This window comes from Nuphar pumila, chromosome 4 (genome assembly GCF_984573655.1).
Source record: "Nuphar pumila chromosome 4, dmNupPumi1.hap1.1, whole genome shotgun sequence".
Taxonomy (NCBI): Eukaryota; Viridiplantae; Streptophyta; class Magnoliopsida; order Nymphaeales; family Nymphaeaceae; genus Nuphar; species Nuphar pumila.
In genome coordinates, this window is record NC_143252.1 from 143,231,215 (window position 1) to 143,255,010 (window position 23,796).

Below are 23,796 nucleotides of genomic sequence, written 5' to 3' on the forward strand. Positions count from 1 at the left end.
CATGGCAGCGTCAAAGTGCTTGGAAGAGAGGTCCGCAATATGGAAAAAGAAGTGCAAGCACTTTGAATTTTTCATGCAATTCATATCTACAAAGAGAACCCACACCAGCATATCTAGGGGTGGCAATTTCTGACACGACCCGCCAACCCGCCTCTTAGGCGGGTTCGGGTTGGGCTTAAGCCAACCCGTTTAATAAACGGGTCGACCCGTGTAACCCGTTTATTAAACAGGTTGGGTTCGGGTTGGGGGTATGCCAACCCGGCTGACCCGTTTAATAAACGGGTTAGGCGGGTGGGTCAACCCGCCAACCCGTCAACCCGACCCGCCAACCCGCCAACCCGTCTGCCCGACCCGCCAACCCGACCCGCCAACCTGACCCGCGAACTTGAAAACCCATTTACCCGACCCAACCCATTTATTAAATGGGTTGGCGGGTCGTGTCGGGTTACCCGTTTATTAAACGGGTCGGGTTCGTGTTTGCCACAGCCGACCCGTTTAATAAACGGGTCGGGTTCGGGTTGAGGTATGCTGACACGCCAACCCGACCCGACAACCCGACCCGATTGCCACCCCTAAGCATATCTTGGAAACTGAGCAAGGATTGTTGGCGTTCTAAAACAGAAGTGAAATGTAAAAGGCAAAGACACATACGGGTAGCTGCCATGAACGCAAGGAGCGTTGACGGGGGTACTCGCATTCTCTTCAGCCTATGGACACCAACAATGAGCCCAGGCCATCAAAGTTGATGGTGAGTATGACCCTGATCCCAAATGAGAAAAAGAGGACGCCTTGGTTGCACTCATCAAGCTTAAATTTATAGTGGGAGGAGAGCGAGGGTTACATACATGGCATTCATGTACGTGAACCCTTCACATGCCACATTGAATGTAAATTCTTCACATTCACGTAATCCCCTCTCCACTAACTCTTTACTAATGCCTTCATTAGTGTCTTGTGTCAATCCAGGTCACTCAAGGTTAAACCCAATCCGAAATGTCTAACAAGAATGGGATTTTTACAGTCTCCTCATGTTATCGACGATCTTTTTTGGTTTTTTTGGTTCCCTAAAATGGCTCTTTGGAGTTGGGGACCATCTCCTCAAGCAAGATTTTTTTGCTTGGACACAAATACTCAAGATCCCCAACAAAAAAATGGGACTACAAATTGGTAATAGATGTCCTATGTGTCTAGCTGACTTGGAAACGACACCGTTCTGCTCATACTTTCAAACAATTTTGGCTAGTGCCTTGCCTGACATACACTTACAGGTTGAACCCATCTCTTGCTTTAGACATCTCATCATTGGCCCGATGCAGCTGAGGCATTCAAAGAATTGGTGAATGCTTTGGAAATGGTGGCGTGAAAGAAATGTATTGTATAGTTGCAGGCTTGCAGCCCCAGTTTCAGTGGTCATCAGGTCTATACAAACATATTTGTTTTGTGCTTCTTCAACATATACGGACTTGTCTTGAACTGGTAAACAACGGCTGGGCCAGCACTTTCACAACCAATTAATTTGCTTCTTGTTCTTCAGTCTTGTTTCTTATTCTCTCTACTTGCTTCTTTGGTTCGATCACATGAGATTCACTTCCTCTCACGCTTTAAAAAGTGAATCTCATTTGCTTTTTTTTTGCTAAAGCAAGCAAACTTACACAAAGTACCGTCATGAGAAAGTGAATCTCATCTGCCTTTGCAAATGAGAGTCGATTTAGAAAGTGAACCTCATGAGATTCGAGTTCTCAGGAGATTAGAAAGTGAATCTCATTTGCACAGTACCCACACACAACCAAACGTACCCTTGGTTGCTTTTCATAAATGAGAAAGTAAATTTCATGAAAATCACTCTCACGTGATTTACTTTTTCATGAGATTCTACTTCTCATGTTTGGTTGGTTTGAGAAAATGAATCTCATTTATATGAGATTCATTTTTTATTGATAAGTTGACGTGGATTCATTTTCTCAAGTCATACATAATTAGATCATTCTTTGGGTAACTGAAAAAAAAGGGGGCTTCCCAAGCAAGCTCCCATGTTCAAACGTAGGGAAGGCGATGGAGCTCACCGGAATCGATTCCGGCGAGCTCCCCTCTTCATTGTGTTTCCTTTAGACTGAAAGCCAAAAAAAAAAACAGCTGAAATAGGGCCTCTTGAGTGACGGTAATATTCAGTCCTAGGGAAAGTGATAGAGCTCACCGGAATTGATTCGGGTGTTCGGTGAGCTCCCATTTTGTTGTGCTTCGCAAGAAACCAAAGAAAAAAAACTGAAACAGAAAAAAAAAAAAAAAAACTAAAATGGGGCTTCTGTTAAACCTATTCCCCATGTGGCAACTGGAGCTCGCGAAAATCCAACGAGTTCTCTCCCTAGGCAGCCATTGACGTTTAAGGTACCTTCGACTAGGGTTGGACAACCGGATGGGCCTAGCCCAATTTTTGGACGGGCTCATCCAGCACATTGTCAAGCTTGGCCTGTCAAATGATCAGCCAGGTTTAAGCCCAGTTTGTGTCGGGCCTGATCTTAGGTCAAACCCTTGAGCCACCCATTAGACTCATTGGACTAAATGAGACCGGGTACCCATATAGTATTTCTTGTGTGTGCATATATATACACGCGAGAAATGATATAAGGAAAGGGAGACCATACAACCAAACGCAAAGTGCAACATCTATAACCAATGATGATCAGACGGCTTTCCTTCTTCGGTGTTTGAGTGTTTCATCGATCAAACCTTATATTTTTTTTATTGTATTTAATAAGAAATATGCTTTGCATGAAGATTTTACAACATCTCGACATGCTTTTGAAACATGAAAAAATAGACTGATTATATTTTTACAATACAAAGTATTGTCTGCCATAGATTTTTAGCACTTTAAAAAATACATCTAAATATCGAACAATCATTAACTAAAATATGTTGTTTATTGAATAAATGATAAAGATGCTATATGTAGAGCTCGATCGACAAAAAAAAAAAAACTTTATTGCTTAATCATCGTTGGATGCTTTTCTTTGATTGCACGGTCCCCATGCATATATTGGCCCGTGTTTACCATCAGCTCAGCCCGTGTTGGGCCGGACAAAACTTGGTCTGAGCCTAGGCCCAGCTCAGACGAGCCACATTACGGACTACTCATGCGTTGGCCAGCCCATTGTCCAACCCTACCTTTGACCAGGAAAATATCAGGTACAAAATTATTGCACAAATATTTGTGCATTAAGCACCTGATCACCCCCCATCTTCGGGACAGGGCCTGTCAGGTGTGGGATGGGTGCTTAATGCACAAATTTTTGTGCAATCATATTGCACCCGATCAGGACTCCCTTTGACCTGATCCCACTCTTTACTATGCACACGCAGCTGAGATAAAAGTCTATGAACTTAACAATAAAGCGAATGATGTAGACCATGGAGATCATGTGACGTGGCTAGATAAACTGTCAAGATTTTTAAAACTAAAATTAATAAATCAAAATAAATGAAAAACTTCATTCAAACCCACTTTTTCCCTATATTTTAAAAAGATTACTTTTATTTATTTCTTTTAACATTTCAAGACTCACTTTTCACTGAAATTGTCAACTCAAGAATTAAGTTGGAGTAACTCAAGTTAACCTGAGCGAGGATCAGGTGGAATGTGATTGCCCACTTTTAGTGTGTCGTCGTTGTACACAACTTGTCAACTCTAAGCTTGACAACAGATGATGTGTCGTCCTAGTCCAGCCCTGATTTCATATGAAATAGATTTCTATCCATTTTTGTAGCCTAGCCCAGTCCTAGCCCAGCCCTGACCGCAGCAAATAGTTTGATTTGTCTATATGAAATAGATTTTTATTAATAATTGTAGCTATTTTTTATTTTATCTAAAAAAAAAATATTTCGGGGGCGCTGCCCCCCAACCCCCTCACATGAATCCTAGCTACACCCCTGGCTCTTTGGACATTGCAAGTTCGAACCCCAAATGCTAGGAGTCTGCCTAACTAAAAAAAAAACTATTTTACTAAAAAAGTTAAATTCATTTGACTATTTTACTAAAAAAAAATAGGCACTTAAAAGTCTTTTGAGAAAACATGAGGCTCTTTCAGAATATGAAGCAAATGTGGGATTTTAAATGAAAATCCCCAAAATCAAAAAATGAATGAGTGTGTGTGTCAGGTAGGTTAGCGTTAGTCGTTACGTAGAGGAGTCAGCGTCTTCCTGAGAAGACGCTCCCCTCAGAACTCGGAATCGACTTTCCAAGAAAACCCTAGAAAGAAAAACTTGAGAACGTCGGAAATCAGGTGAAATCTCAGGAAAAAGGTGCTTTTTTTCAGAGGGGCGGAGATGGGGAAATCGGATCTGAAATCAGCGTTTCTGATGGAGCAGATGAAGCAGCATCTCACCACCGACGAGGGGAAGGCGCTCACGAAGAAGATCGGCCTCGTTTACCAGCTCAATATCGCCCCGGCGGTGCGTTTTTTTTTTCGATTTCTTTTCTAGCTTTTTTCTCGGATTTTTCTTTGGGGATTTGACATTTAATTGAAAGTATAATTGTGGGTCGAGCGATGGATTCATGTCACTTATTTAGGGTTTCTGATGAAGTAAGGGATACGCGATTCTTTTAGGTTTTGTTTGGATTCAGGAAACTTGTTGGAATTGGAATCCAGTTCCATTTAGATTCTCCTTTTCTCCAGTTTATAATGCAAGGATTTTCATGTGATCCACCCAATTCCGTGAATCCATACACGGCCATAGTTTCACCCAGTTGCTGGGGGAATTGGGGGTTTTTTTATTTCTAATTGTAGCCCTAGACTGAGGATTTGGATAAGCTGAGGGAGTTTTTATGACTTTTTGTTTTTCCCTGCCGTTTTTGGTATTTTGATTAGAGAGGTTGCTGAGTTTTAGGGTTTTCTGTATTTGGGCATTCAGTATTACCTGTTCAGCCGTATAGTTTCTTTATCTGGCGTCTGCTATTCTCTCTTTTAGAAGGTTCTTGTTATGTGAAGTAGAACAAGTTGCAATCGGAGACACTTCAATCATTCTGGTCGATAATATGCTACATGAGAAGAAACATATATATATATATATATATATATATATATATATATATATATATATATATATATATATATATATATATATATTTGTTACTTCTTAATGAACCCATACGAGCCAAGCCAAGCCGAGCCGAACACGTACACCAGTTGTTTATGTTCAACTTCAACTCATCGAGCCTAATATATATTTTTAAAATATATTGTTACTATTTAATGAACCATACAAGCCAAGCCAAGCCGAGTCGAACACCTACACCAGTTGTTTATGTTCAGCTGGTTGAGCCTATTTTATGAGTTTGAATGAGCTCCATATGAGCCAAGCCACGAGCGGCTCATCTTGTTTCTGGCCCTACATCAGCATTATCACGTGAACATTCCTTGCTCTGTTGTATATCCTTAATTTGTCTGATTATTGGAGTTATTCTACATAAATTTGTTACAGGCATCCACTACTCACACTCATTCTTGCGGATTATAGAAAGTGAAAACTGTAATGTGGATTAATTTATATTGTAGGAAACTTTAGCTGTTTTCTATTTGCTTTTGCTTTCCATTTTCTTGCCATGATATGTGCCACTAAAGCTTGTCTTAGAGAATCTTGATCTTGTTTTCTCTTTCAATTTATATAAAGTTATTATTCATTTATTACAACTCTAGACTCCAGTTTGAATCTCAGTTGTAATGTGATACTTGTGGACAAGCAAATGTGTGTGGCTCTTGCTTGATTTTTGTTAATTTCAGATGAAAATTGCTTCTGCATATTTGAATCAAAGCTGCATTTGTTCCTGTATCATCTGCTTGATGGATTCAATGGTTTGATATTTATTGCAGAAAATTGGCGTTGATGAAGAGACTTATGTTGTTGACCTTAAGAAAGGAAAGGTGACAAAGGGTGAGTTCTCTTATTCTATATGTGCTTTAGGTATGTAGTCCATAGGGTGAACCAGGGATCAAGTAATCCTAGATCATTTTAGCCCAATCATGGACTTCTATAGTAGATAGTCAGGGTGCAAATGGGTTTTGGTTGCTCTAATGCTTGATGGACTGGTAAGTAGCTTTTAGACATTTCTTGTGGTAGGTTTGGCTGGGCCTGAATTTGGGCCCATTTAGTTTAATGGGTTGAGTATAAGTTGATCTTAGTTGATCTTGCCCAAACCCTTGAAGCTTTTCTCCTGGTGCCTAATGAGCTGTCTCATTCTGTTCTGGAAATTCTTGCATAATCGCCTAAGTTGCTGCTGAGTAGCCAGTTTGGTATTGAAGCTGTTGAAACTGAAGAATCGAAGCATCTGAGTGATAGATTGGTTATAGAATTTAAGCTTTGTATTTTTATCTGAGATCTGAAGAAATTACAAGTAGTGGCTTTTTAATGATCTTTACTGTTTGTTTTCTTATGGGTGTCCAGGACCATATGAAGGCAAACCTGATGTGACATTTTCCTTCAATGACAATGATTTTATGGGCATAGCCACCGGAAAGATGAATCCCCAGATTGCATTTATAAGGTATTGTACAAAGATTGATCACTTGAATTTTCATATGAGATGAACCATTCATTGTTGATCTCGCTACATACATGGCTTTGTTGAAGTCAATGCTCTAGAAAATTTGAGTTACATTCTTGTTTCTATGGGAATTCAATATTTTAAAATTTATTCTCTTTTATTGCAGGGGAGCAATGAAGATCAAGGGCAGCTTGAGTGCTGCACAGAAGTTTACTCCTGACATATTTCCAAAGCCCTCCAAGCTTTGAGCAGGCTTATGTTTAAGCAATTTATTGTGATTTATAATAAAGTGTATTTTGAGATATTTTATACATGTCCTTATAGGGAGTTGCATCTAGTTTGAAAGGCCTACAGTATATCCAAATTAGTAGAGTAGACATCTGATTGGCCTTATGATTTGACATTGCTTCAAAGATCGGTGACATGCAAGGATATTCATCATCAATAATGATCCTGTTTCTGATGTAACATCTTCCTTAGTAGTTAAATAATCTGAACATGTACAGTTTACTGTTATGCTATGCCATGTAATATGCACATGCAAATTTGATATAGAGATTCATCTAGAATCTCTAGATGAACCTAAAGTACACAAAAATCTGTCATGGTTAACAAGTTTTGGTACCAGGAGATTTACACTTGGAAAATGATCGGACTGTCCTTGTAAAATGGCGCAATTTTTTAAATGCCTTTTTATGCTCAAAATTTTGATTCTTGACTTTTTTAGGATATTTTTATTCTTTGCACAAGCGAATCTGTTGATGTTCGTGCGATAGATACGAATGCCGTCTAAAGGTCGCAACATCTCGATAAAAAAGGGATTCACATGAACATTCTGCAGACTTGATAAAATTCGCATAAAGTATTTACAAACATGGCTAACTTGAATCCTAACAATCCAGCCATCTTAATTATTCAAGCCATTGCTACAATGAAACATTAATGCGCGCAAAAGCCATACTTGCAAGGGCATTGTGGTAAATATAATCCACTGTATTTCCTCTTTTATCCTAGACTACAACAGATCTTCATTTATCTGGCAGATCCGAGCCATCACCGGCCGGATCATCGTTGTCCAGCGGATCCAAGATGCTCCTATGCTGGCCCTCTTCTTTTTAAGGAAGGGGATTTTCACAGCAGATTTTTTTTTTAATATGTCCAAACCCACACTAACCAGATTTGGCCTCTGATCGGTGGATCAAAGGTTGGCTGGATTTGTCTCTTTTTTGACAGATAAGTGTATATATCAGTCGGATCTACCCTCTGTTAGATAGATCCGACCCTCTGTCGCATTTTTGCCGCTTCCTGGAAAGCATTGTGTGTGGAGAAACGGAGGAGTAAACACATTGTGTATAATACATAGATGAAGGGATATCATTGCATACTTGTCCCTGCCATTGCGTTGATGTGAAAGTCGGGCGATCTCTTCAGACCAACTGCTCTTGTTGATGAGTACAAACCTTCAAGCAGTGGGTGAGCAGGGACCGATCTTTGTAAGCCTTCAATTTCACCATCCCATCACTGCCCATCATGTGGTGTATATATAGGTATCCAAAGGATACCTCCGAAGGGTCACCATGCATCATACCAAAAGGTATGATGCATGGGAAGAAGCACATACGAAGGAGCACCTTATTTCTCAACATTCTTCCACTTGACCCGAGTATGTGAAAGTTCATGGGGATAGGTCTTAAGTCCACGTTATCAGTCCAAATTTGTTGTTATGCTAAACTCTTAAACTTTATGAGCAAACTTGATGCATAACCAACAAAAAAAAGAAAGAAAGAAAGAATCATATATTTATTATCAAAATGTGATCACATAAAAGTCAGTGTACATGGTTGCATGATTTCAAACAAGCTCATCCTCTTAACATGTTCGGCATATAATCTCGGGGCCAAACCCTTAGTAAGAGGATCAACTATCATTTCCTTAGTCCATATGTTATCAATATGCACCAAAAGATTCTCTGTCATCTCCTTTACAATAAAATACTTCAACTTCATATGCTTACAAGATGTAGTACTTTTGTTGTTATTGGAGAAGGATACAGCGACTTTATTATCACAGAATACTTTCAGTGGTCTCCCAATGGATTTAACCACCTGAAGTCCTGAGATGAAGTTTTGCAACCAAATGGCCAGTGAAGTTGTTTCGAATAGAGCTATGAACTCAGCCTCCATGGTGTAGGCAGCAATAGTGGATTGCTTCCCACTCCTCCAAGAAATCGCACCACCGGCTAGCAGAAAAATGTATCCTGTGGTAGACTTTCTACTATCAGGACAACTTCTGAGATCTACATCTGAATAGCCAATAACCTTAAGGTGGTTCGTCTTTCTGTAGGTTAACATATAATCCTTTATCCCTTGCAGATAGCGCATGACTTTCTTAACAGCCTTCCAGTGAGCAAGACCCGGATTCAACTGAAATCTGCCAAGGACCCCGACTGCAAATGATATGTCAGGGTGAGTGCATGTCTGAGCGTACTGCAAGCTGCCAACCACTGATGCATATGGTATCATGGTTATCTGTCCTTTTTCTTCTTGAGTCTGTGGGCAGTTCTTGAGGCTCAATTTATCCCCTTTTAATATGGGTGTCATAGTAGGAGCACAATGCTCCATCCCATATCTTTTGAGAATTTTATTAATATAAGCTTTCTGAGAGATACCTAGTACACCTTTAGACCTATCTCGATAGATCTCAATGCCGAGAACATAGGCAGCCTCTCCCGGGTCTTTCATTTCAAAATGGAAGGATAAAAATTGTTTTGTTTCTGTCAGCATATCCTTATCGTTGGTTGCAAGTAAGATACCATCCATATAAAGTATCTGAATTATGAACTTACTCCCACTTGTCTTGAGGTATACATATCGATCAACGATGCTTTCAGTGAATCCAAAAGTCAAAATGATTTTGGTGAACTTTATATACTATAGATAGGAGGCCTGTTTAAGTCTATATATTGACTTTTTCAACTTGCAAACCAAACGGTCTGACTTATCTTTATAGAAACCTAGAGGTTGATTCATGTATACCTCTTCACTTAATTCACCATTTAAGAAAGTTGTTTTTACATCCATTTGGTGCAACTCTAGATCAAAATGAGCTACTAGGGCAAAAATAATTCTCATTGACTCCTTAGTCGAGATAGGAGAAAATGTCTCGTTGTAGTCAATGCCCTACATTTAAGTGAAACCTTTAGCAACCAGTCTTGCTTTATACTTTTTGATATTGCCTTTAGAATCTCTTTTGATCTTGAAGACCCACTTACACCCTACGGACTTGACTCCTCTAGGCAATTCGACAAGATCTCATACTTGGTTTTTAGCCATAGAGTATAGTTCTTCTTTCATGGCTTCTATCCAAGATGAAGATTACTCACACTCAGCAGCTTCCTTAAAAGATGATGGATCTTCAATATCTATGAAATCATTGGGCTCTTGTAGATACACCACATAATCTGGATAAATAGTTGATCTTTTAATTCTTGTGGATCTCCTGACAGGTGAACTAACTTGATCAACTTGTGGATGCCCTTCAACATGATCCACAAATGGTTCTTCTTGAGTTGGTGCATCACTAACAGAATCAACTTTTGTTTCATTATTCGAATGAATAATGAAAGAAAGTTTTAAATTTTCAGGTGGAGTAACTTTATCCTAAATTTCCTCAAAAGAGAGGTTTTATAATGCATTTATACCAACAGAATCATCTTCTAAAAATTTAACTTTATCTGTTTCTACTATTTGTGGTGTATGAGAGGGACAATAAAACCTGAAACCTTTTGACCTTTCTGAATAACCAATGAAGAAACCAGTGATTGTCCTGGGGTCAAAAGCCTTAATATGGGGATTATATAATTTTTCTTCTGCAGGACAACCTCATATGTGCATGTAACTTAGACATGGTTTCCTACCTGTCCACAACTCATAAGGTGTTGTTGAGACAGCCTTAGTAGGCACTTTGTTTAAGACATGTACAGTTGTTCACATAGTTTCACCCCACAGTGTGATGGGAAGGGTTGAATAATTCAACATTGCACGTACCATTTCTTTAAGCGTATGATTTCTTCTTTCAGCTACACCATTCTGGTATGCACTTTCCGGTATGGTGTATCGAGGGACTATTCCTTCTTCCTTAAGAAATTGTGCTAATGGTCCTTCCCGTTGTCCCATCTCATGTGAAACGCCCATAGTACTCACCACCTCAATCTGATCTGACTATTTTTATTATGTCTCATATTTGTTTCTCTACTTCTTTCTTGAAGTCTTTGAAAACATTATAGACTTCATATTTTTCAAATAATAAGTAGAGATACATGTATCAGGAGTAATCATCAATGAAGGTGACAAAGTACCTTTCTCTTGTATGACAAGGAGAGAAAGGTCCACATACATCTGTATGAATAATTTTCAACTTGTGGTTGCTCCTTTTGGCACCTTTCTTGTATGTGTTGATTTGCTTGGCCTTTATGCAATCCAAACACAATTTCTTAACTGTGAAATCAATGGATTTAAGAATCCCTTCTTTCACAAGTCGTTGGATCCTATCTTTAGAGATATGACCGAGACGACGATGTCAGAGCATATAAAATTGCTCTTCTAATAAGTCACATTTATTGCCAATCAACACATTTTCTGAGGAAACGGTTTCATAAAATTGGACATTAGTTTCCAGACAATACAATCCATCACATACATTCGCAGAACCAACAAAAACTGAATTCTTATAGATAGTCATTTTTGAATTTTCAAATATAAAACAATATCCAATAGAATCCAGTTTTGACACAGAAATACGGTTCCTGCTGTATGTAGGTACATAAAATATGTCAAATAAGTCTAAAATAAAACCATTTTCCAAAATCACTCTGCAGGTTCCAACGGCCTTAACATGTGAGCGTATCTTGTTTCCTGAGAAGATGCTCCTTTCATAATCCGTTGGATCCCTTCTGTTCAGGAAGACCTGCAAGGTATTGGCAATATGGACAGTGGCACCTGAATCAATCCACTAGCTATTAGTTGAAATGTTGATCAAATTACATTCATGAGAAACGAATGACAAATTACATTTCTTTGTCAGTCATTTCTTGTGCCTCATGCAGTCTGCCTTTAAATGTCCCGTCTTCTTGCAAAAGAAGCACTTGATAAAAGATTCATCATGGGACTTGGCGCCTGACCCTTGGACACAGATGCATCTAAGTTCCTCTTTGCCTTTTTCTTAATGACATTCTTCTTTGGTCCATGCCTTTTGTGACCTTTATGAGAAGACGCATGTGCACTATGTATCTTCTCTCCTTTCAGTCTCTCTTCTTTCTCGACAGACTTGGACATCAAGTCATTGAATGTCCATTCACCATCATGAGTGTTGTAGGAGATCTTGAAAAGTCCATATTCATTAGGCAAAGAAGTCATTATTAAGTGGACCATGAAGGAATCAGATATGTTGACCTTCATGTCATTCAATTGAGTTGTCATATTTCTCATTTATAGAATGTGTTGTCGGATGTTTCCCCCACCGGTATATTTCATAGAAATTAACCTTGTCATCAAGGTGCTAGCCCTTGCTTTATGTGAACTGACAAATTGTGCCTCTATAGCTTCCAGAAATTCTTTTATTGTTCTGCATGTGGGTATGGCGCTCCTGATATTCTTAGCCACACGAGACTGTAGAAGCAGTAGGCTAAGTCTATTTGAGTGCTCCCACTTATCAAAATCAATTTTATGTTCAGTTGTGCTATTGTCAGTTAACGGTGTAGGCTCAGGCTTGCTCCGGGCTAAATCTAGATCCATATAACCTAATATGAATTGTACAATTTCCTTCCAATCATTAAAATTCGAGCCGTCTAGAAAAGAAATATGACTTGGACCATCAAAAACCACATAATTGGACACTGTAATGGCAAAAGCATAGGCGGAGCTGGGGGCAGAACTGGGTTGTAGCCTAGTCCTGCCTCCCAGCCCAGTTAAAAAAAATAATTAAAAGCCCAGTCCTAGCCCAGCTCTAATTCCATATGAAATAGATTTTTATCCATTTTTATAGCCCAGCCCAGCCCTGACTGCAAAAACTAGTTTGATTTGTCCATATGAAATAGATTTTTATAAATAATTGTAGCAGTTTTAATTTTACAACAACAACAACAACAACAACTACGCCTTCATCCCAAAACAATTGGGGTCGGCGATATGAACCAACAAAGAAAATCATTCTGGGTCTTCCACATGAATCCTTCTCCTCCATTCATTTCTATCCAATGCCATGTCCTCAGTGAGGTTCAAAGCATTCATATCCTTTCCTATCACCTCCATCCATGTCTTCCTAGGCCTACCCCGACCTCTTTTAACTAATATATTTTCCCATTTCTCCATCCTTCTAACTGGAGCATCATTAGGCCTTCATCGAATATGTCCAAACCACCGTAAACGATTCTCTCTCATCTAATTTTAATTTTATCTCAAAAAAAATTTTTGGGGTGCTGCCCCCGAACCCCCTGACTATCACACCAATTTTTATTTTTTTTTGCGACACCCCTGTTTGCCCCCCCCCCCCCCCTCCCCCCTCACATGAATCCTAGCTATGCCCTTGACCAAAAGGACATTCATAAATATTCAAGCACATTCAAGATTTGAAAAGGTAAATGCAATAATAAGACCTCTTTATCATTTACACTTTTTTAGGCAAGTGCTAGGGGTCATTATGGTTTCACTTTGGTGAGTACCCATAACATGCAAATGCACTTCGCCTTTCACTATTTGATAAAACTGAAAAGACATGTAGCCAGAGACAAGTCGACATGGCACCTTTGGGTGCTACATGTTTCATGTGCTGGGATACATTCTTTTCATTTTATCCTGCTAGACTTTAAATATAACATCACTGCCTTTGGGCAGTCCATCATTTCATCAAGTCTAAGATAATTCTAATATTGACTCATCCCATTATTAGTACAGAATAACTTAATTAAGCATACATTTGACCACTTTGGTGATTACAAATACATCTTAATCAAAATTCAAATATCATTCTTTATATCAATACTGTCCATATGATGCACAAAAAATACATATTTCTAAGACATTAATGAAAACATCATGCATCATAACATGAGTGAAATAAACTAAGTGTTATACATGTAAAGTGCTTAAAACTCCTTAATTGATTCTAAAACTGAATGAATCAATCACAACGATACTCCAAAATGGTCCAAGAGAGCTCCAAAAATATTGAACTGACACCAAAAATCATTCAAACCGGTCATTTAATACATAAAAATATTCAAAAAATGATGAACCAGTGAAAATGGCCTCTGAACCGGTCATAAAAGCAGTGAACCAGTCCAGAAAATCCCTGAATCGGTTTGAAAAAGCTTTGAACCGGTCTAAAATACACTGAAACGGCCTAGGATAGACAAAAAATTTATTCTAGAAAGCTTTGAACCAGCCCTTAAACGCCTCGAACCGGTTCTGTACTATCCAGAACCGGTCCCAGATTGCAAGGAACCGGTCGGTCTGAAACTGATAGAATCAATCCCAAAATTGATTCTGGAACCAATTTGTCCAGTTTCTGACAGATTTGTTCTGAAACTAGCATTTCCAGTTTCGGATAGATCGGTTCTGGAACTGATTTGTTCCCTATTTTCCGGTACGGGAACAAGATCGGGTCGGGTTCAATGAGGAACATTATCCAGGATCCAAAATCCAAATGGATCTTGGTACCGGGTCTGAAAAATGAGCATCACTCGGGTCCCATGATCCAATACCAATGGATCTGAGTAACGAATCCGAATCCAAAAAATTTGAGGACTCAGGATCCGAAAACCAAATGGATCTGAGTCTTGGTTTGGATCTTGAAGCGCTCCACCGACCCGGGATCCATAAACTTAATGGATCTGGATCGTTATGCCAGGTCGGTGACAGTGACAGACCCGGATCCAGAAAACTTAATGGATCCGGGTTGCGAGTCTGGGACTCGAAACATGAAGGAGACTCGGACCCCGCCATGGACCGGGTCATGATCCCCCCCGGATCGAGTCTGCAAACACCAGACCCGGTCCAAAAACCCAAATAAAACCTGATAGGGTTTTATTCTTTTTATATTCTCAAAACTTCTGAAGTTTTAAGAGAGAGAGAAAAGGGGAAACGACGGGCGGCGGGGCGACGATCGACGGGCGGACCACCGACGATCGACGTCTTTGGTAGGGGGGGGGGGGGGGAACAGAAACAACGTCAGGAAAAAGATTTCCCAGCGTCGCTCCTCGATTCTTACCTGCCTGTGGAGTCGTGGGCCAACGATCGACCCTATGCCAGCGGACAGGAAAGGGGTAATGACAGGCGAACCACCGATGACCGGCGTCTCTGACAGGGAAGGCAGAAATAATGCCGGGCAAAGATTTTCCCAGCGTCGCTCCTCGAGCCAGCGAGCGATGGTCACCCATCTCCCTCCACGACGATCCATGTCGCCAGTCACAGATGACCCACGTCTCAACACGGTGATAGACACCACTTTCATCTCCCTGACGAACCCCCCCCCCCCCCACACACACACACAGAGCTTCAGCCTGCGGTGACCCTGGATCCAGTTGTCCGGGCAGTAAAGCCCTTCCTCTCTCTGATTTTTTTTTAAGCAGTATCCCGGCGATAGATGCCATCGGCCGAGACAGGAGAGAAGAGAAAAAGGGCATAGCCGAGTTGCTGACTCGGGTCTCAAACTGAAATGGTTTGATTTTCGAGACAGTCGATTTGACCCGGTTTAGTAGAACCGGGTCTCTGTACGGGTCGGGTCCAACTGAATCTGACTCATATCCAAAAAGATCTGAGTCAGAACCTGTTTCAAAAATGGACCCAACCCAAAAGGCACGCATGATCCTGTTTTTCCTCTTTCTGTTTTAACAGAAATACAAATAAGAGAAAAATAGGGACTGTATGGAGAAGATCTAGATGGGGAAACCAGTGGCTCTAATACCACAATGTGGAGAAACAGAGGAGTAAATGCATTGTGTATAACGCATAGATGAAGGGATATTGTCGCATACCTGTCTCTGCCATTGCGTTGATGCGAGAGACGGGCGATTTCCTCAGCCTAACTGCTCTTGATGATGAGTACAGGCTTTAAAGCAGTGTGTGATCAAGGACCGATCTTTGTAAGCCTTCAATTTCACCATTCCACCATTGCCCATCATGTAGTGTATATATATGTATCCAAAGGATACTTCTGAAGGGTCACTATGCATCATACCAAAAGGTATGATGCATGGGAAGAAGCGCATACGAAGGAGCACCTTATTTCCCAATATTGTGTGCTATGATCTGATTTTGTTCTGACTTTTTGCAGCAGGGCAGCTAGTGTTGTCCTTCACACCCTGTCAGAATACATGAATGGTCTCAACCCCGCGTCCTGATTTCCTTGTAGCTGAGAATGTACCCAAGGGTGCACATCTCAATTTCCCTTAATCAGGTCTGCTCTCACTATCATGGGCGCAGATCAGGTCATGCTGAACATGAGCGTTTTTGCTCATGCGGACATCGTGGTCGTCTGTTTGCATTTTGGATGAATGCCACGTGGTTTTGTTGACTTTTGAGCTTTTTAAAATGCAAATCGGACGACCATGATGTCAGCATAAGCAAAAATGCTCATGTTCAGCATGACCTGATCCGCTTCCCACTATCACAGCAACTGCATCCTCCAAATACTTGTGTAATGCTTCACCGCCTTTCTCTCCACCACACATGTCCTAAACTAACCCAATTTCGTGACTCTGATGCCAATGTAGGTCCCAAATCTAGATTTGGGGAGGGTTATCGGATAATAAGTCATCTGCTAAAAGAATGAGTTGAACCTTAACTTTGCACGTTTTATCTCTATTCTAGCTCAGCTTTAAGTGTGGGTTTTCACAAAAAGAGTTGAAAGATTGCTTTATATTCTTCCTTGCCATGGTCATAGTCTTATATACTCAACCATAGCCGATTGAATTAATACCACTATTAACTTAGAGATAATTTCTCATTATCCACAATAACCCCCTCCATAATCATCATATGTAGGTTATGTATTCAACCATTAAACTAAGATTAGTATTCATATTAATCCTATTTTAATAAACCTAATTACAATTCATAATGATCCCACCTACAATGGCTCTTGGGGTTTCTCTTGTGAGACCCTATGCCATATCCCGATTTAGTACCAAGATCCAATAAGTAGATGGGCACACATTTTTTTTTAAAGGATTGTTTGTTTAATGCTGGTTGAAAAGACAGATTTTTCTTTTTAAGCAAAGAATCCTCAACGGAAAACCCCAAATGGGACCCCACAACCACGTTGCCTTACGTGGCCCACCTCTGAAAAACTACGAACACACCCATGTGTCAGTGGGGTTTGAGCTGGTGCATTCATCTCAACACCCTCACAACCACACTGCTAATCAAGCGGGCGACCCTGTGGTGGCAGAAAAGATGATTGTTTTCATATAAGAGTACTATATTCCTCATAAAACAAACAGCCCTTTATAGTTGGCAAGTAAGCAATTAGGTACAAGAAGCAAGAGGTGAGGAATGGCTGGTGAAGGAATACCTTGATGCATGAAGCATGAAAAGTGAATGCAAAGCAACAATACGAGTCATAAATACTATGAAAATATAGCTGAAAGTTGAAACATGTATTTAATAAAAAATGTCTATCACACACAGAGAGAGAACTGAATATATTAGGTCTCATTTCTCATTCTGCCCGGTTATGCCCCCATAGGTTTTAAGTGTTTTATGATAGATCTGAACCCTTAGATATGTTTAGCATGCTCGATTTAGTGATAATCAATTTTTGGATTATGTTTTCGGATGAAAAAACATATTTTTCTGAGTCAGAAAAAACTGTTACCTTCGTGGCCATTGATTTTAGATCACCGGAAAAACCTGTATACAGGTCAAATTCCTGCAATCCAAAAGTCGGCTCCCACTAAACAAAACATATAGATCACATCTACGGTGTTAGACGTGAGAATCAATACTTAAAACTATGATTTTTGAAAGATCCTAACGAAAAAGGTGCTTAAAGAACGCATTATATATATATATATATACCACCCCTAGAATCATAGACATAGCAGGCAGCACAATTTCAATATAAAAAAAAGTTGGACTTTTATTATACCCAAAAAAAAATGGCTCCTCCAGGGTCAAATGAAATAGCTAGATAGTTAGGTCACACTAAAGATAAACAGCATCTGAATGATTTAAAATGAACGGCTCACAACGACCCTTATTTACTGTTTGATGGGTATCGTTTATTTTTAAGATGAACGACATCTAAGGCCACTATGACGGTGTTACCCTCAGATGTGCTTTTGACCTGATCTTCTCTCGTTAAATAAGAGGCATCTTTTTTCAGTGTCCACTGTCCACACCTAACCGGGCTATGAATGGGTTGAGTGATCAACGTGAAATTGGATTCTTGGAGCTGATGTAGGGTCCGTAACCCTTCAATATTTCCTGTCTGAAGGTTGCTGACTGTGCTAAGCCAATTGGCAATTCATATCAGAACGTGTAAGAGCTAAAAATTTTCAAAAGGATTTTTGTTTTTATAGAAAGACTTAAATTGTTTCTGCCTCAGTCCATCCTAACCTGAAAAGCTTGCAATGATGATATACACTGTTTCTACGTAGTGCACTGTCAGTTCCTGTCTTTTTTTGTCTTTTAAAGGCAAGCTGGGGTTAGAACACCCCCACCAGTTATTATTCAATATACCATGGGGTTTTGAACCTGCAACGTCCCACCACAGGGAGACGTTCAATGACAGCTCCTACCAACCACACGGAGCCCCGTTGGTGGCAGTTCCTGTCTCTCCCAACATGTGATATGCATTGCTGGCTGTTTTAAAAAAGCAATATCATCTATTATGTGTGTTAATGCTGTTAATGACTGTGCTTAGCAAACATCTCTCTCTCTCTCTTGGAATGTGTTAATGCTGATCAAATGCTTGAGAAAGCCAATGTAGCATGTGTGAAGCAACTCTCTCTCTCTCTCTCTCTCTCTCTCTCTCTCTCTCTCTCTCTCTCTATATATATATATATATATATATATATATATATATATATATATATATATATATATATATATATACACACTCTGGGTAAGGCTGGTAAACGAGTTGAACTGGGCTGTTCGGGCTCAGCCCTTTATGGGTACACCCCAGCTCAAGCTCGGCTCGTGAGTTCATCATGAGGCAAGCCGAGTCAAGCCCCAGCTCATTTCAAGTCAATCACGAGCTGGTTTGTTTTCTTTAAAAATTGTTTTTAAATGTTTTTTAAGCTTGTTAATATATAAAATATATGATATATAAAATACATAATAAATGTATAAAACACATAAACTATGTATCTTATATATATATAATATGTAATATATGTATAAAATATATAATATATAAGTATATAATATGTAAAAGGAGCCTATACGAGCTGAGCCGAGCCTAGCTTGCCATGTTCGTGCTTGGCTCACTTACCTAAATGAGATGGCCGGTAGCTCGGCTCACGAACCTCAATTTCTCAGCCGAACAGTGAGCTGCTCATCTCGTTTCTCGGCCCTATTTCTGGGTGCCTAACACCTTTGGATAACAACAAATTCCTCAGGCAACTGTTCATTTCATTTCTTTCTTCTTCTTTTTTTTTTAAGGCAAGCTAAGTTAGGCAGACTCTACCAGTTATACAATGATACCATTGGGATTGGAACTTGCAACGTCCCAACACAAGGTGACGTGCACTAGCTGCTCCTGTCAGACAATAGGAGCCCCCGGTGATGTGCATTTCATTTTTATTGTTAAAGTGACACCTGCCAATTGCCACATGACCACAACCCAACAATGCATAAACAGAACGAGAGAAACTATGTTTTTTTTGTTATGTATTATCTATTATGTACTGTTGTTATAATGAAAGCAACATCCACATGGATGGATTTTATTAAATTCATTGGAAATTTGAATATGAAGTGGGCTTCCTAGCCACCGCCACCACTCGCTTTGTAAAAGCAATAAGCAGCTTTCCGGTTTTGTGGGACCCATCATTCAACTTAAACATTAAAATGACACCAACAAGTCCATGAATCCTTTGTTTTGAAAGGTAGGTCCCTGCCTGAGGATGTTTTTTCAATCTTTCTTTTTTTGGCCATCGATTTTTTGGCAAATGGGGTGGATGGGGGTTTGACCCGGACCTGACCTATAGGGTCAAGGTTTGGTGATAAATAAGAAGGTTGATTAAAATTCGGGTCAGACTCGAAGGGTCCGATTAATATATGGAGTCGGGTATGGTTTATGAAATTTCATACTACATCGGGAGTTCCAATTAAGATCCGCAATTTTTCAATGTAAAAAAAAATTTGTTTAAACGTGTGGTCCAAGTCTGTTTAATATAATCCTTATAGGATTCGGGTATGGTTTTTTTTTATAGTCGGGTCTGATTATACCGGGGTCTTGACCCAGTGCCATCATCTCAAATGAGGTTTGGGTCTTGTAACACTTGAGTCTGAACCAAACCCGATAGGTTAACACCCCTAGGTAAGGGTGGACATCGGGCTAGGCTGGCCCGCCCTATCTCGAGCTCATTTAGAGCTTGGCCTGTCGGGCTTTAAGTGCAGTCTGGCCGGTTTGGATCAAACTTTGGCCCAGTTATTAACAAACTCAGGTTTTAAGAGCAGCCCATGACCTAGCTCATTGGCCCAACCAATGGGCCAATGTGAAGCGGGTCAAGATGGACTAGGCTTGTTTCAAACCCAACTAATTAGTGCAACTAATTAGGTAATTAATAAATAATTAACAAGTTCTAATGTACTCAACCAATTATTTTTTAAGTTTTTATAAAATTAATACAACTAATTAGGTAAACAATAAAAGTTATCAAGTTATTATGCAACTAATTAGGTAAACAATATATATATATATATATATATATATCATGTGTGTCAAAAAACATGGTTACTCAACTAGTTTGATGGGTAGGCTTGCAACCAACCCATACCATCCCCGATTGGTTGATTCAGCATGTTTACTGGACCTAAATAATTAATTATTATTATTTTTATATTTGCGTGAAGAAACCACCGTAAAGATCAAAGACCTAGTCATTTTGACTTTTTCTGCCGTACTTGTGATCATTGTCCTTTCAGCATAAAACTCCATGAGCTTACCTCTTGTCCCCCAACGAGTTACCAGGTTTTGAAGCAAGGAATGACGCCCATAAATTTTGAAATTTGAACCTACACCAACTGGCCTAGCTGTCTATGCCCCCATCCCACTACGCCAAACCTCATTTGGAGCATCGATTATTATTTGACTATCGAGATAAAAAATATAGTTCATAGAAAGTAAATTGTCTTACCACCTAGGTGGTATTCCATGTGGTAAGTGAGGTCCTGTGCCAAGCTGAAGGCCCAGGTTCGAATTCCTCTGCCACATGAAGCTTACGGGATATCTGGTAGGGGTCTGCCTAAACCCCCAGCTTGCCTATCAAGAAAAAAGTAAACTGTCTTGTAAACTTGGGTCGGCATAAAAAAAATAAAAGGTCTCTTTTTTGAAATTATGAACCAAAAAAGTGAGTCTTTTAATAATAAATAAATCTTTAAGATTTATCGTACCACTTGGAAAAAGAAAATAAATCAGGGCACGTGACAGTCTGACTCTTAACACGTGCCAACATGCAAATACTGGCCCAATAAAACGTGTAGACACATGGATTCTTACATCATTAAGGATAGAGGGAGGACGGGGACTTGGGGTTGAACCGTTGAAGGATGTCCAACCAAACCAAGGAATTAGTTATAAAAATGCCGCTGTTGGTATTTCAAAATACCAGCCGTTAATCATTCATGTCCGTATGCATTTTGACGTTTGTGAAATTAAATAATGTATTTTTTTTTTTAATTCATAACTCTAAGAAACTGCACCCAGCACAATGGCTCAGCCTGTCATACCTACGATTGTGTGGTGCGAACTAAAACTCTGAGGCTAGATTAACCCCTGCCCTTGCTCCTGAGCCTATGCTACTACGCATTGGCTTGTGCAGAAGGGCGATGCCAACCATCCTTAGGAGCCTCTTCTTCTTCTTACATTGGTGTCAAGAAATTCAATTAGGGCTTTTCAATATTAAATTTGTTATATATATAACCCGTATGTTGAACAGGTTTCTCATCGAATAAGCGTTGGACATTCAAGGTGAATTTGATTTGAGCAAATCTTGACCATCAACGGCAGTCGTGACCACAATCAAATGTGTCATTTGCTAAAAAAAAAACAATGTTTAGTCATTGATTTTTGTGCAATCAACAGCAGATATGTATGTAGTAACAACGAAAGATTTACTGGTCCATTGTTACTGTTCACACTCTAGTACATATATATATATATATATATATATATATATATATATATATATATATATATATATACCACTATAGCTTACCATGCTTGATTTACGTAGATTTAAGCTGGATCATGTTTAACATATTTTATGTTTAACGTATTCTATTTATTATTTTCATATGTTAAAGTTTACTCGAATGTGATATTTTAATGATTTTAAACTACTCTTGTTTTCATGCATTGTGAGCCATTGATTTTCACTATTTAAAAACTAGAATCTTATGGTGTATTAAACATGATAAAACCTTCTAATATACTAAATAAGTCACTAAATACATATATATGGCTAGATTTACCATTTGGTAACTAGATCTATGCAAACAAGCAGAAGGCCCATGTTGGAATGCCTTTAGCACATGGGGATTAGGAGATATCTGGTAAGGGTCTACCTAACCCTAGCTTGCCTTTTAAAAAAAGGACTATATATATATATATATATATATATATATATATATATATGAATGAAAACCTACCTAATGGAAAACCCTCTCAAACCTACTCAGTGGACGTTTTATTAGATTTTTGTTATTTTTTTTATAATTTCAACCATACATATGTGATCTATATGCTTATTTTTATAGGAATCAGTTCTTGAAGCACTTGTTTCTAATGCATAAACAAGTTTTTATAAGTTTCAAAAATCAACGGCATACAATTTTCATAAATTTTGGAGGTTCCAAATACTATTTTTTTAATCCAAAATTCAATATTCAAAGTGTCAATTTCTAGTAAATCAATTATGCTAAACACATATGTATAGTCCGAATTATAAAAAAAACATCAAAAATTTTCATTAGGTAGGTTTGAGACCATTTTAATTGAGGAATTTAATATATATATTGGTTATGAGTGAAGGTAAGGAACTAATGAGTAGAAATTACTTTTTTTTCAAAATTTCTATTTTTTTGTAGATCAAAGGTTAGGGACATGATCTATATAGTTTTAGTAGGAAACTTGTGTTGAAAAATGTAATTATGTCAAGTAATCAGGTTTTTAAAGGAGTTAAAAAAATCAACTGGCCAATTTCATAACTCAAAAGATCATATTTTTTACTTAAAAAAAGCATGATCCATATCAAACAAACCATGTTGAACACATCCATGTGGTTAGATTGAGTTGAAATAACTTGCACATATGATTTCTAGTTCATTAGTTATGTACCTTCATTAGCAGCCAATATTATATATATATATATATATCGGGTGCGTCATCCATTGTGGCCTTGATGGACAGCCCATGCAAAAATATAAAAAAAAGCAGTAAAAAACTAACGTTAAAACGTTGAAAGGCAAAAAACTTGCATTTTAACAAGTTTTTCATTGTTTTTTTGCCGTCCATCATGCTTGCTAGGTAGCTGCGCACCTACCACTCGTTCTCTTTCTCTCTCTATATATAGAGAGAACTGAACATATTATGTCTCATTTCTCGTTCTGCCTCATAGGTTTCAAGTGTTTTATGATAGATTTGAACTTTTAGATATGTTTAGCATGCTCGATTTAGTGGGAATCGACTCTTGAATTATGTTTTTTTGACAAAAAAAATTATATTTTTGTGAGCCGGAAAAAATTGATACCCTCGTAGACGGCCATTGATTTTGGATCACTGACAAAACCTATATACATGTCACATTTTGGCGATCCAAAAAGCCTATTTTCACTAAACAAAACCTATAGATCCCATCTAAAGCGTTAGACTTGAGAAAAAATACTTAAAACTATGATTTTTAAAGGAGCCTAACGACACCTAACGGAAAGGCGGGCTAAGGAACTTATTACTCATATATATATATATATATATATATATATATATATCCAAATCTACGGTCCCCCCTTAACCAATTTATTAGTTCATTT

General features: G+C 38.8%; 1 protein-coding gene across 1 annotated transcript; it reads left to right on the top strand.

Annotated features, from left to right (window-relative positions):
* Positions 1–4,157: 4,157 nt before the first annotated feature.
* Positions 4,158–7,006, top strand: LOC149841434 (sterol carrier protein 2-like). Its single transcript, XM_090004800.1, has 4 exons — positions 4,158–4,449; positions 5,868–5,928; positions 6,439–6,538; positions 6,705–7,006. The coding sequence occupies exons 1-4, from the start codon at positions 4,324–4,326 to the stop codon at positions 6,784–6,786; spliced, it is 369 nt and encodes a 122-aa protein (XP_089860926.1). The 5' UTR covers positions 4,158–4,323; the 3' UTR covers positions 6,787–7,006.
* Positions 7,007–23,796: the final 16,790 nt, after the last annotated feature.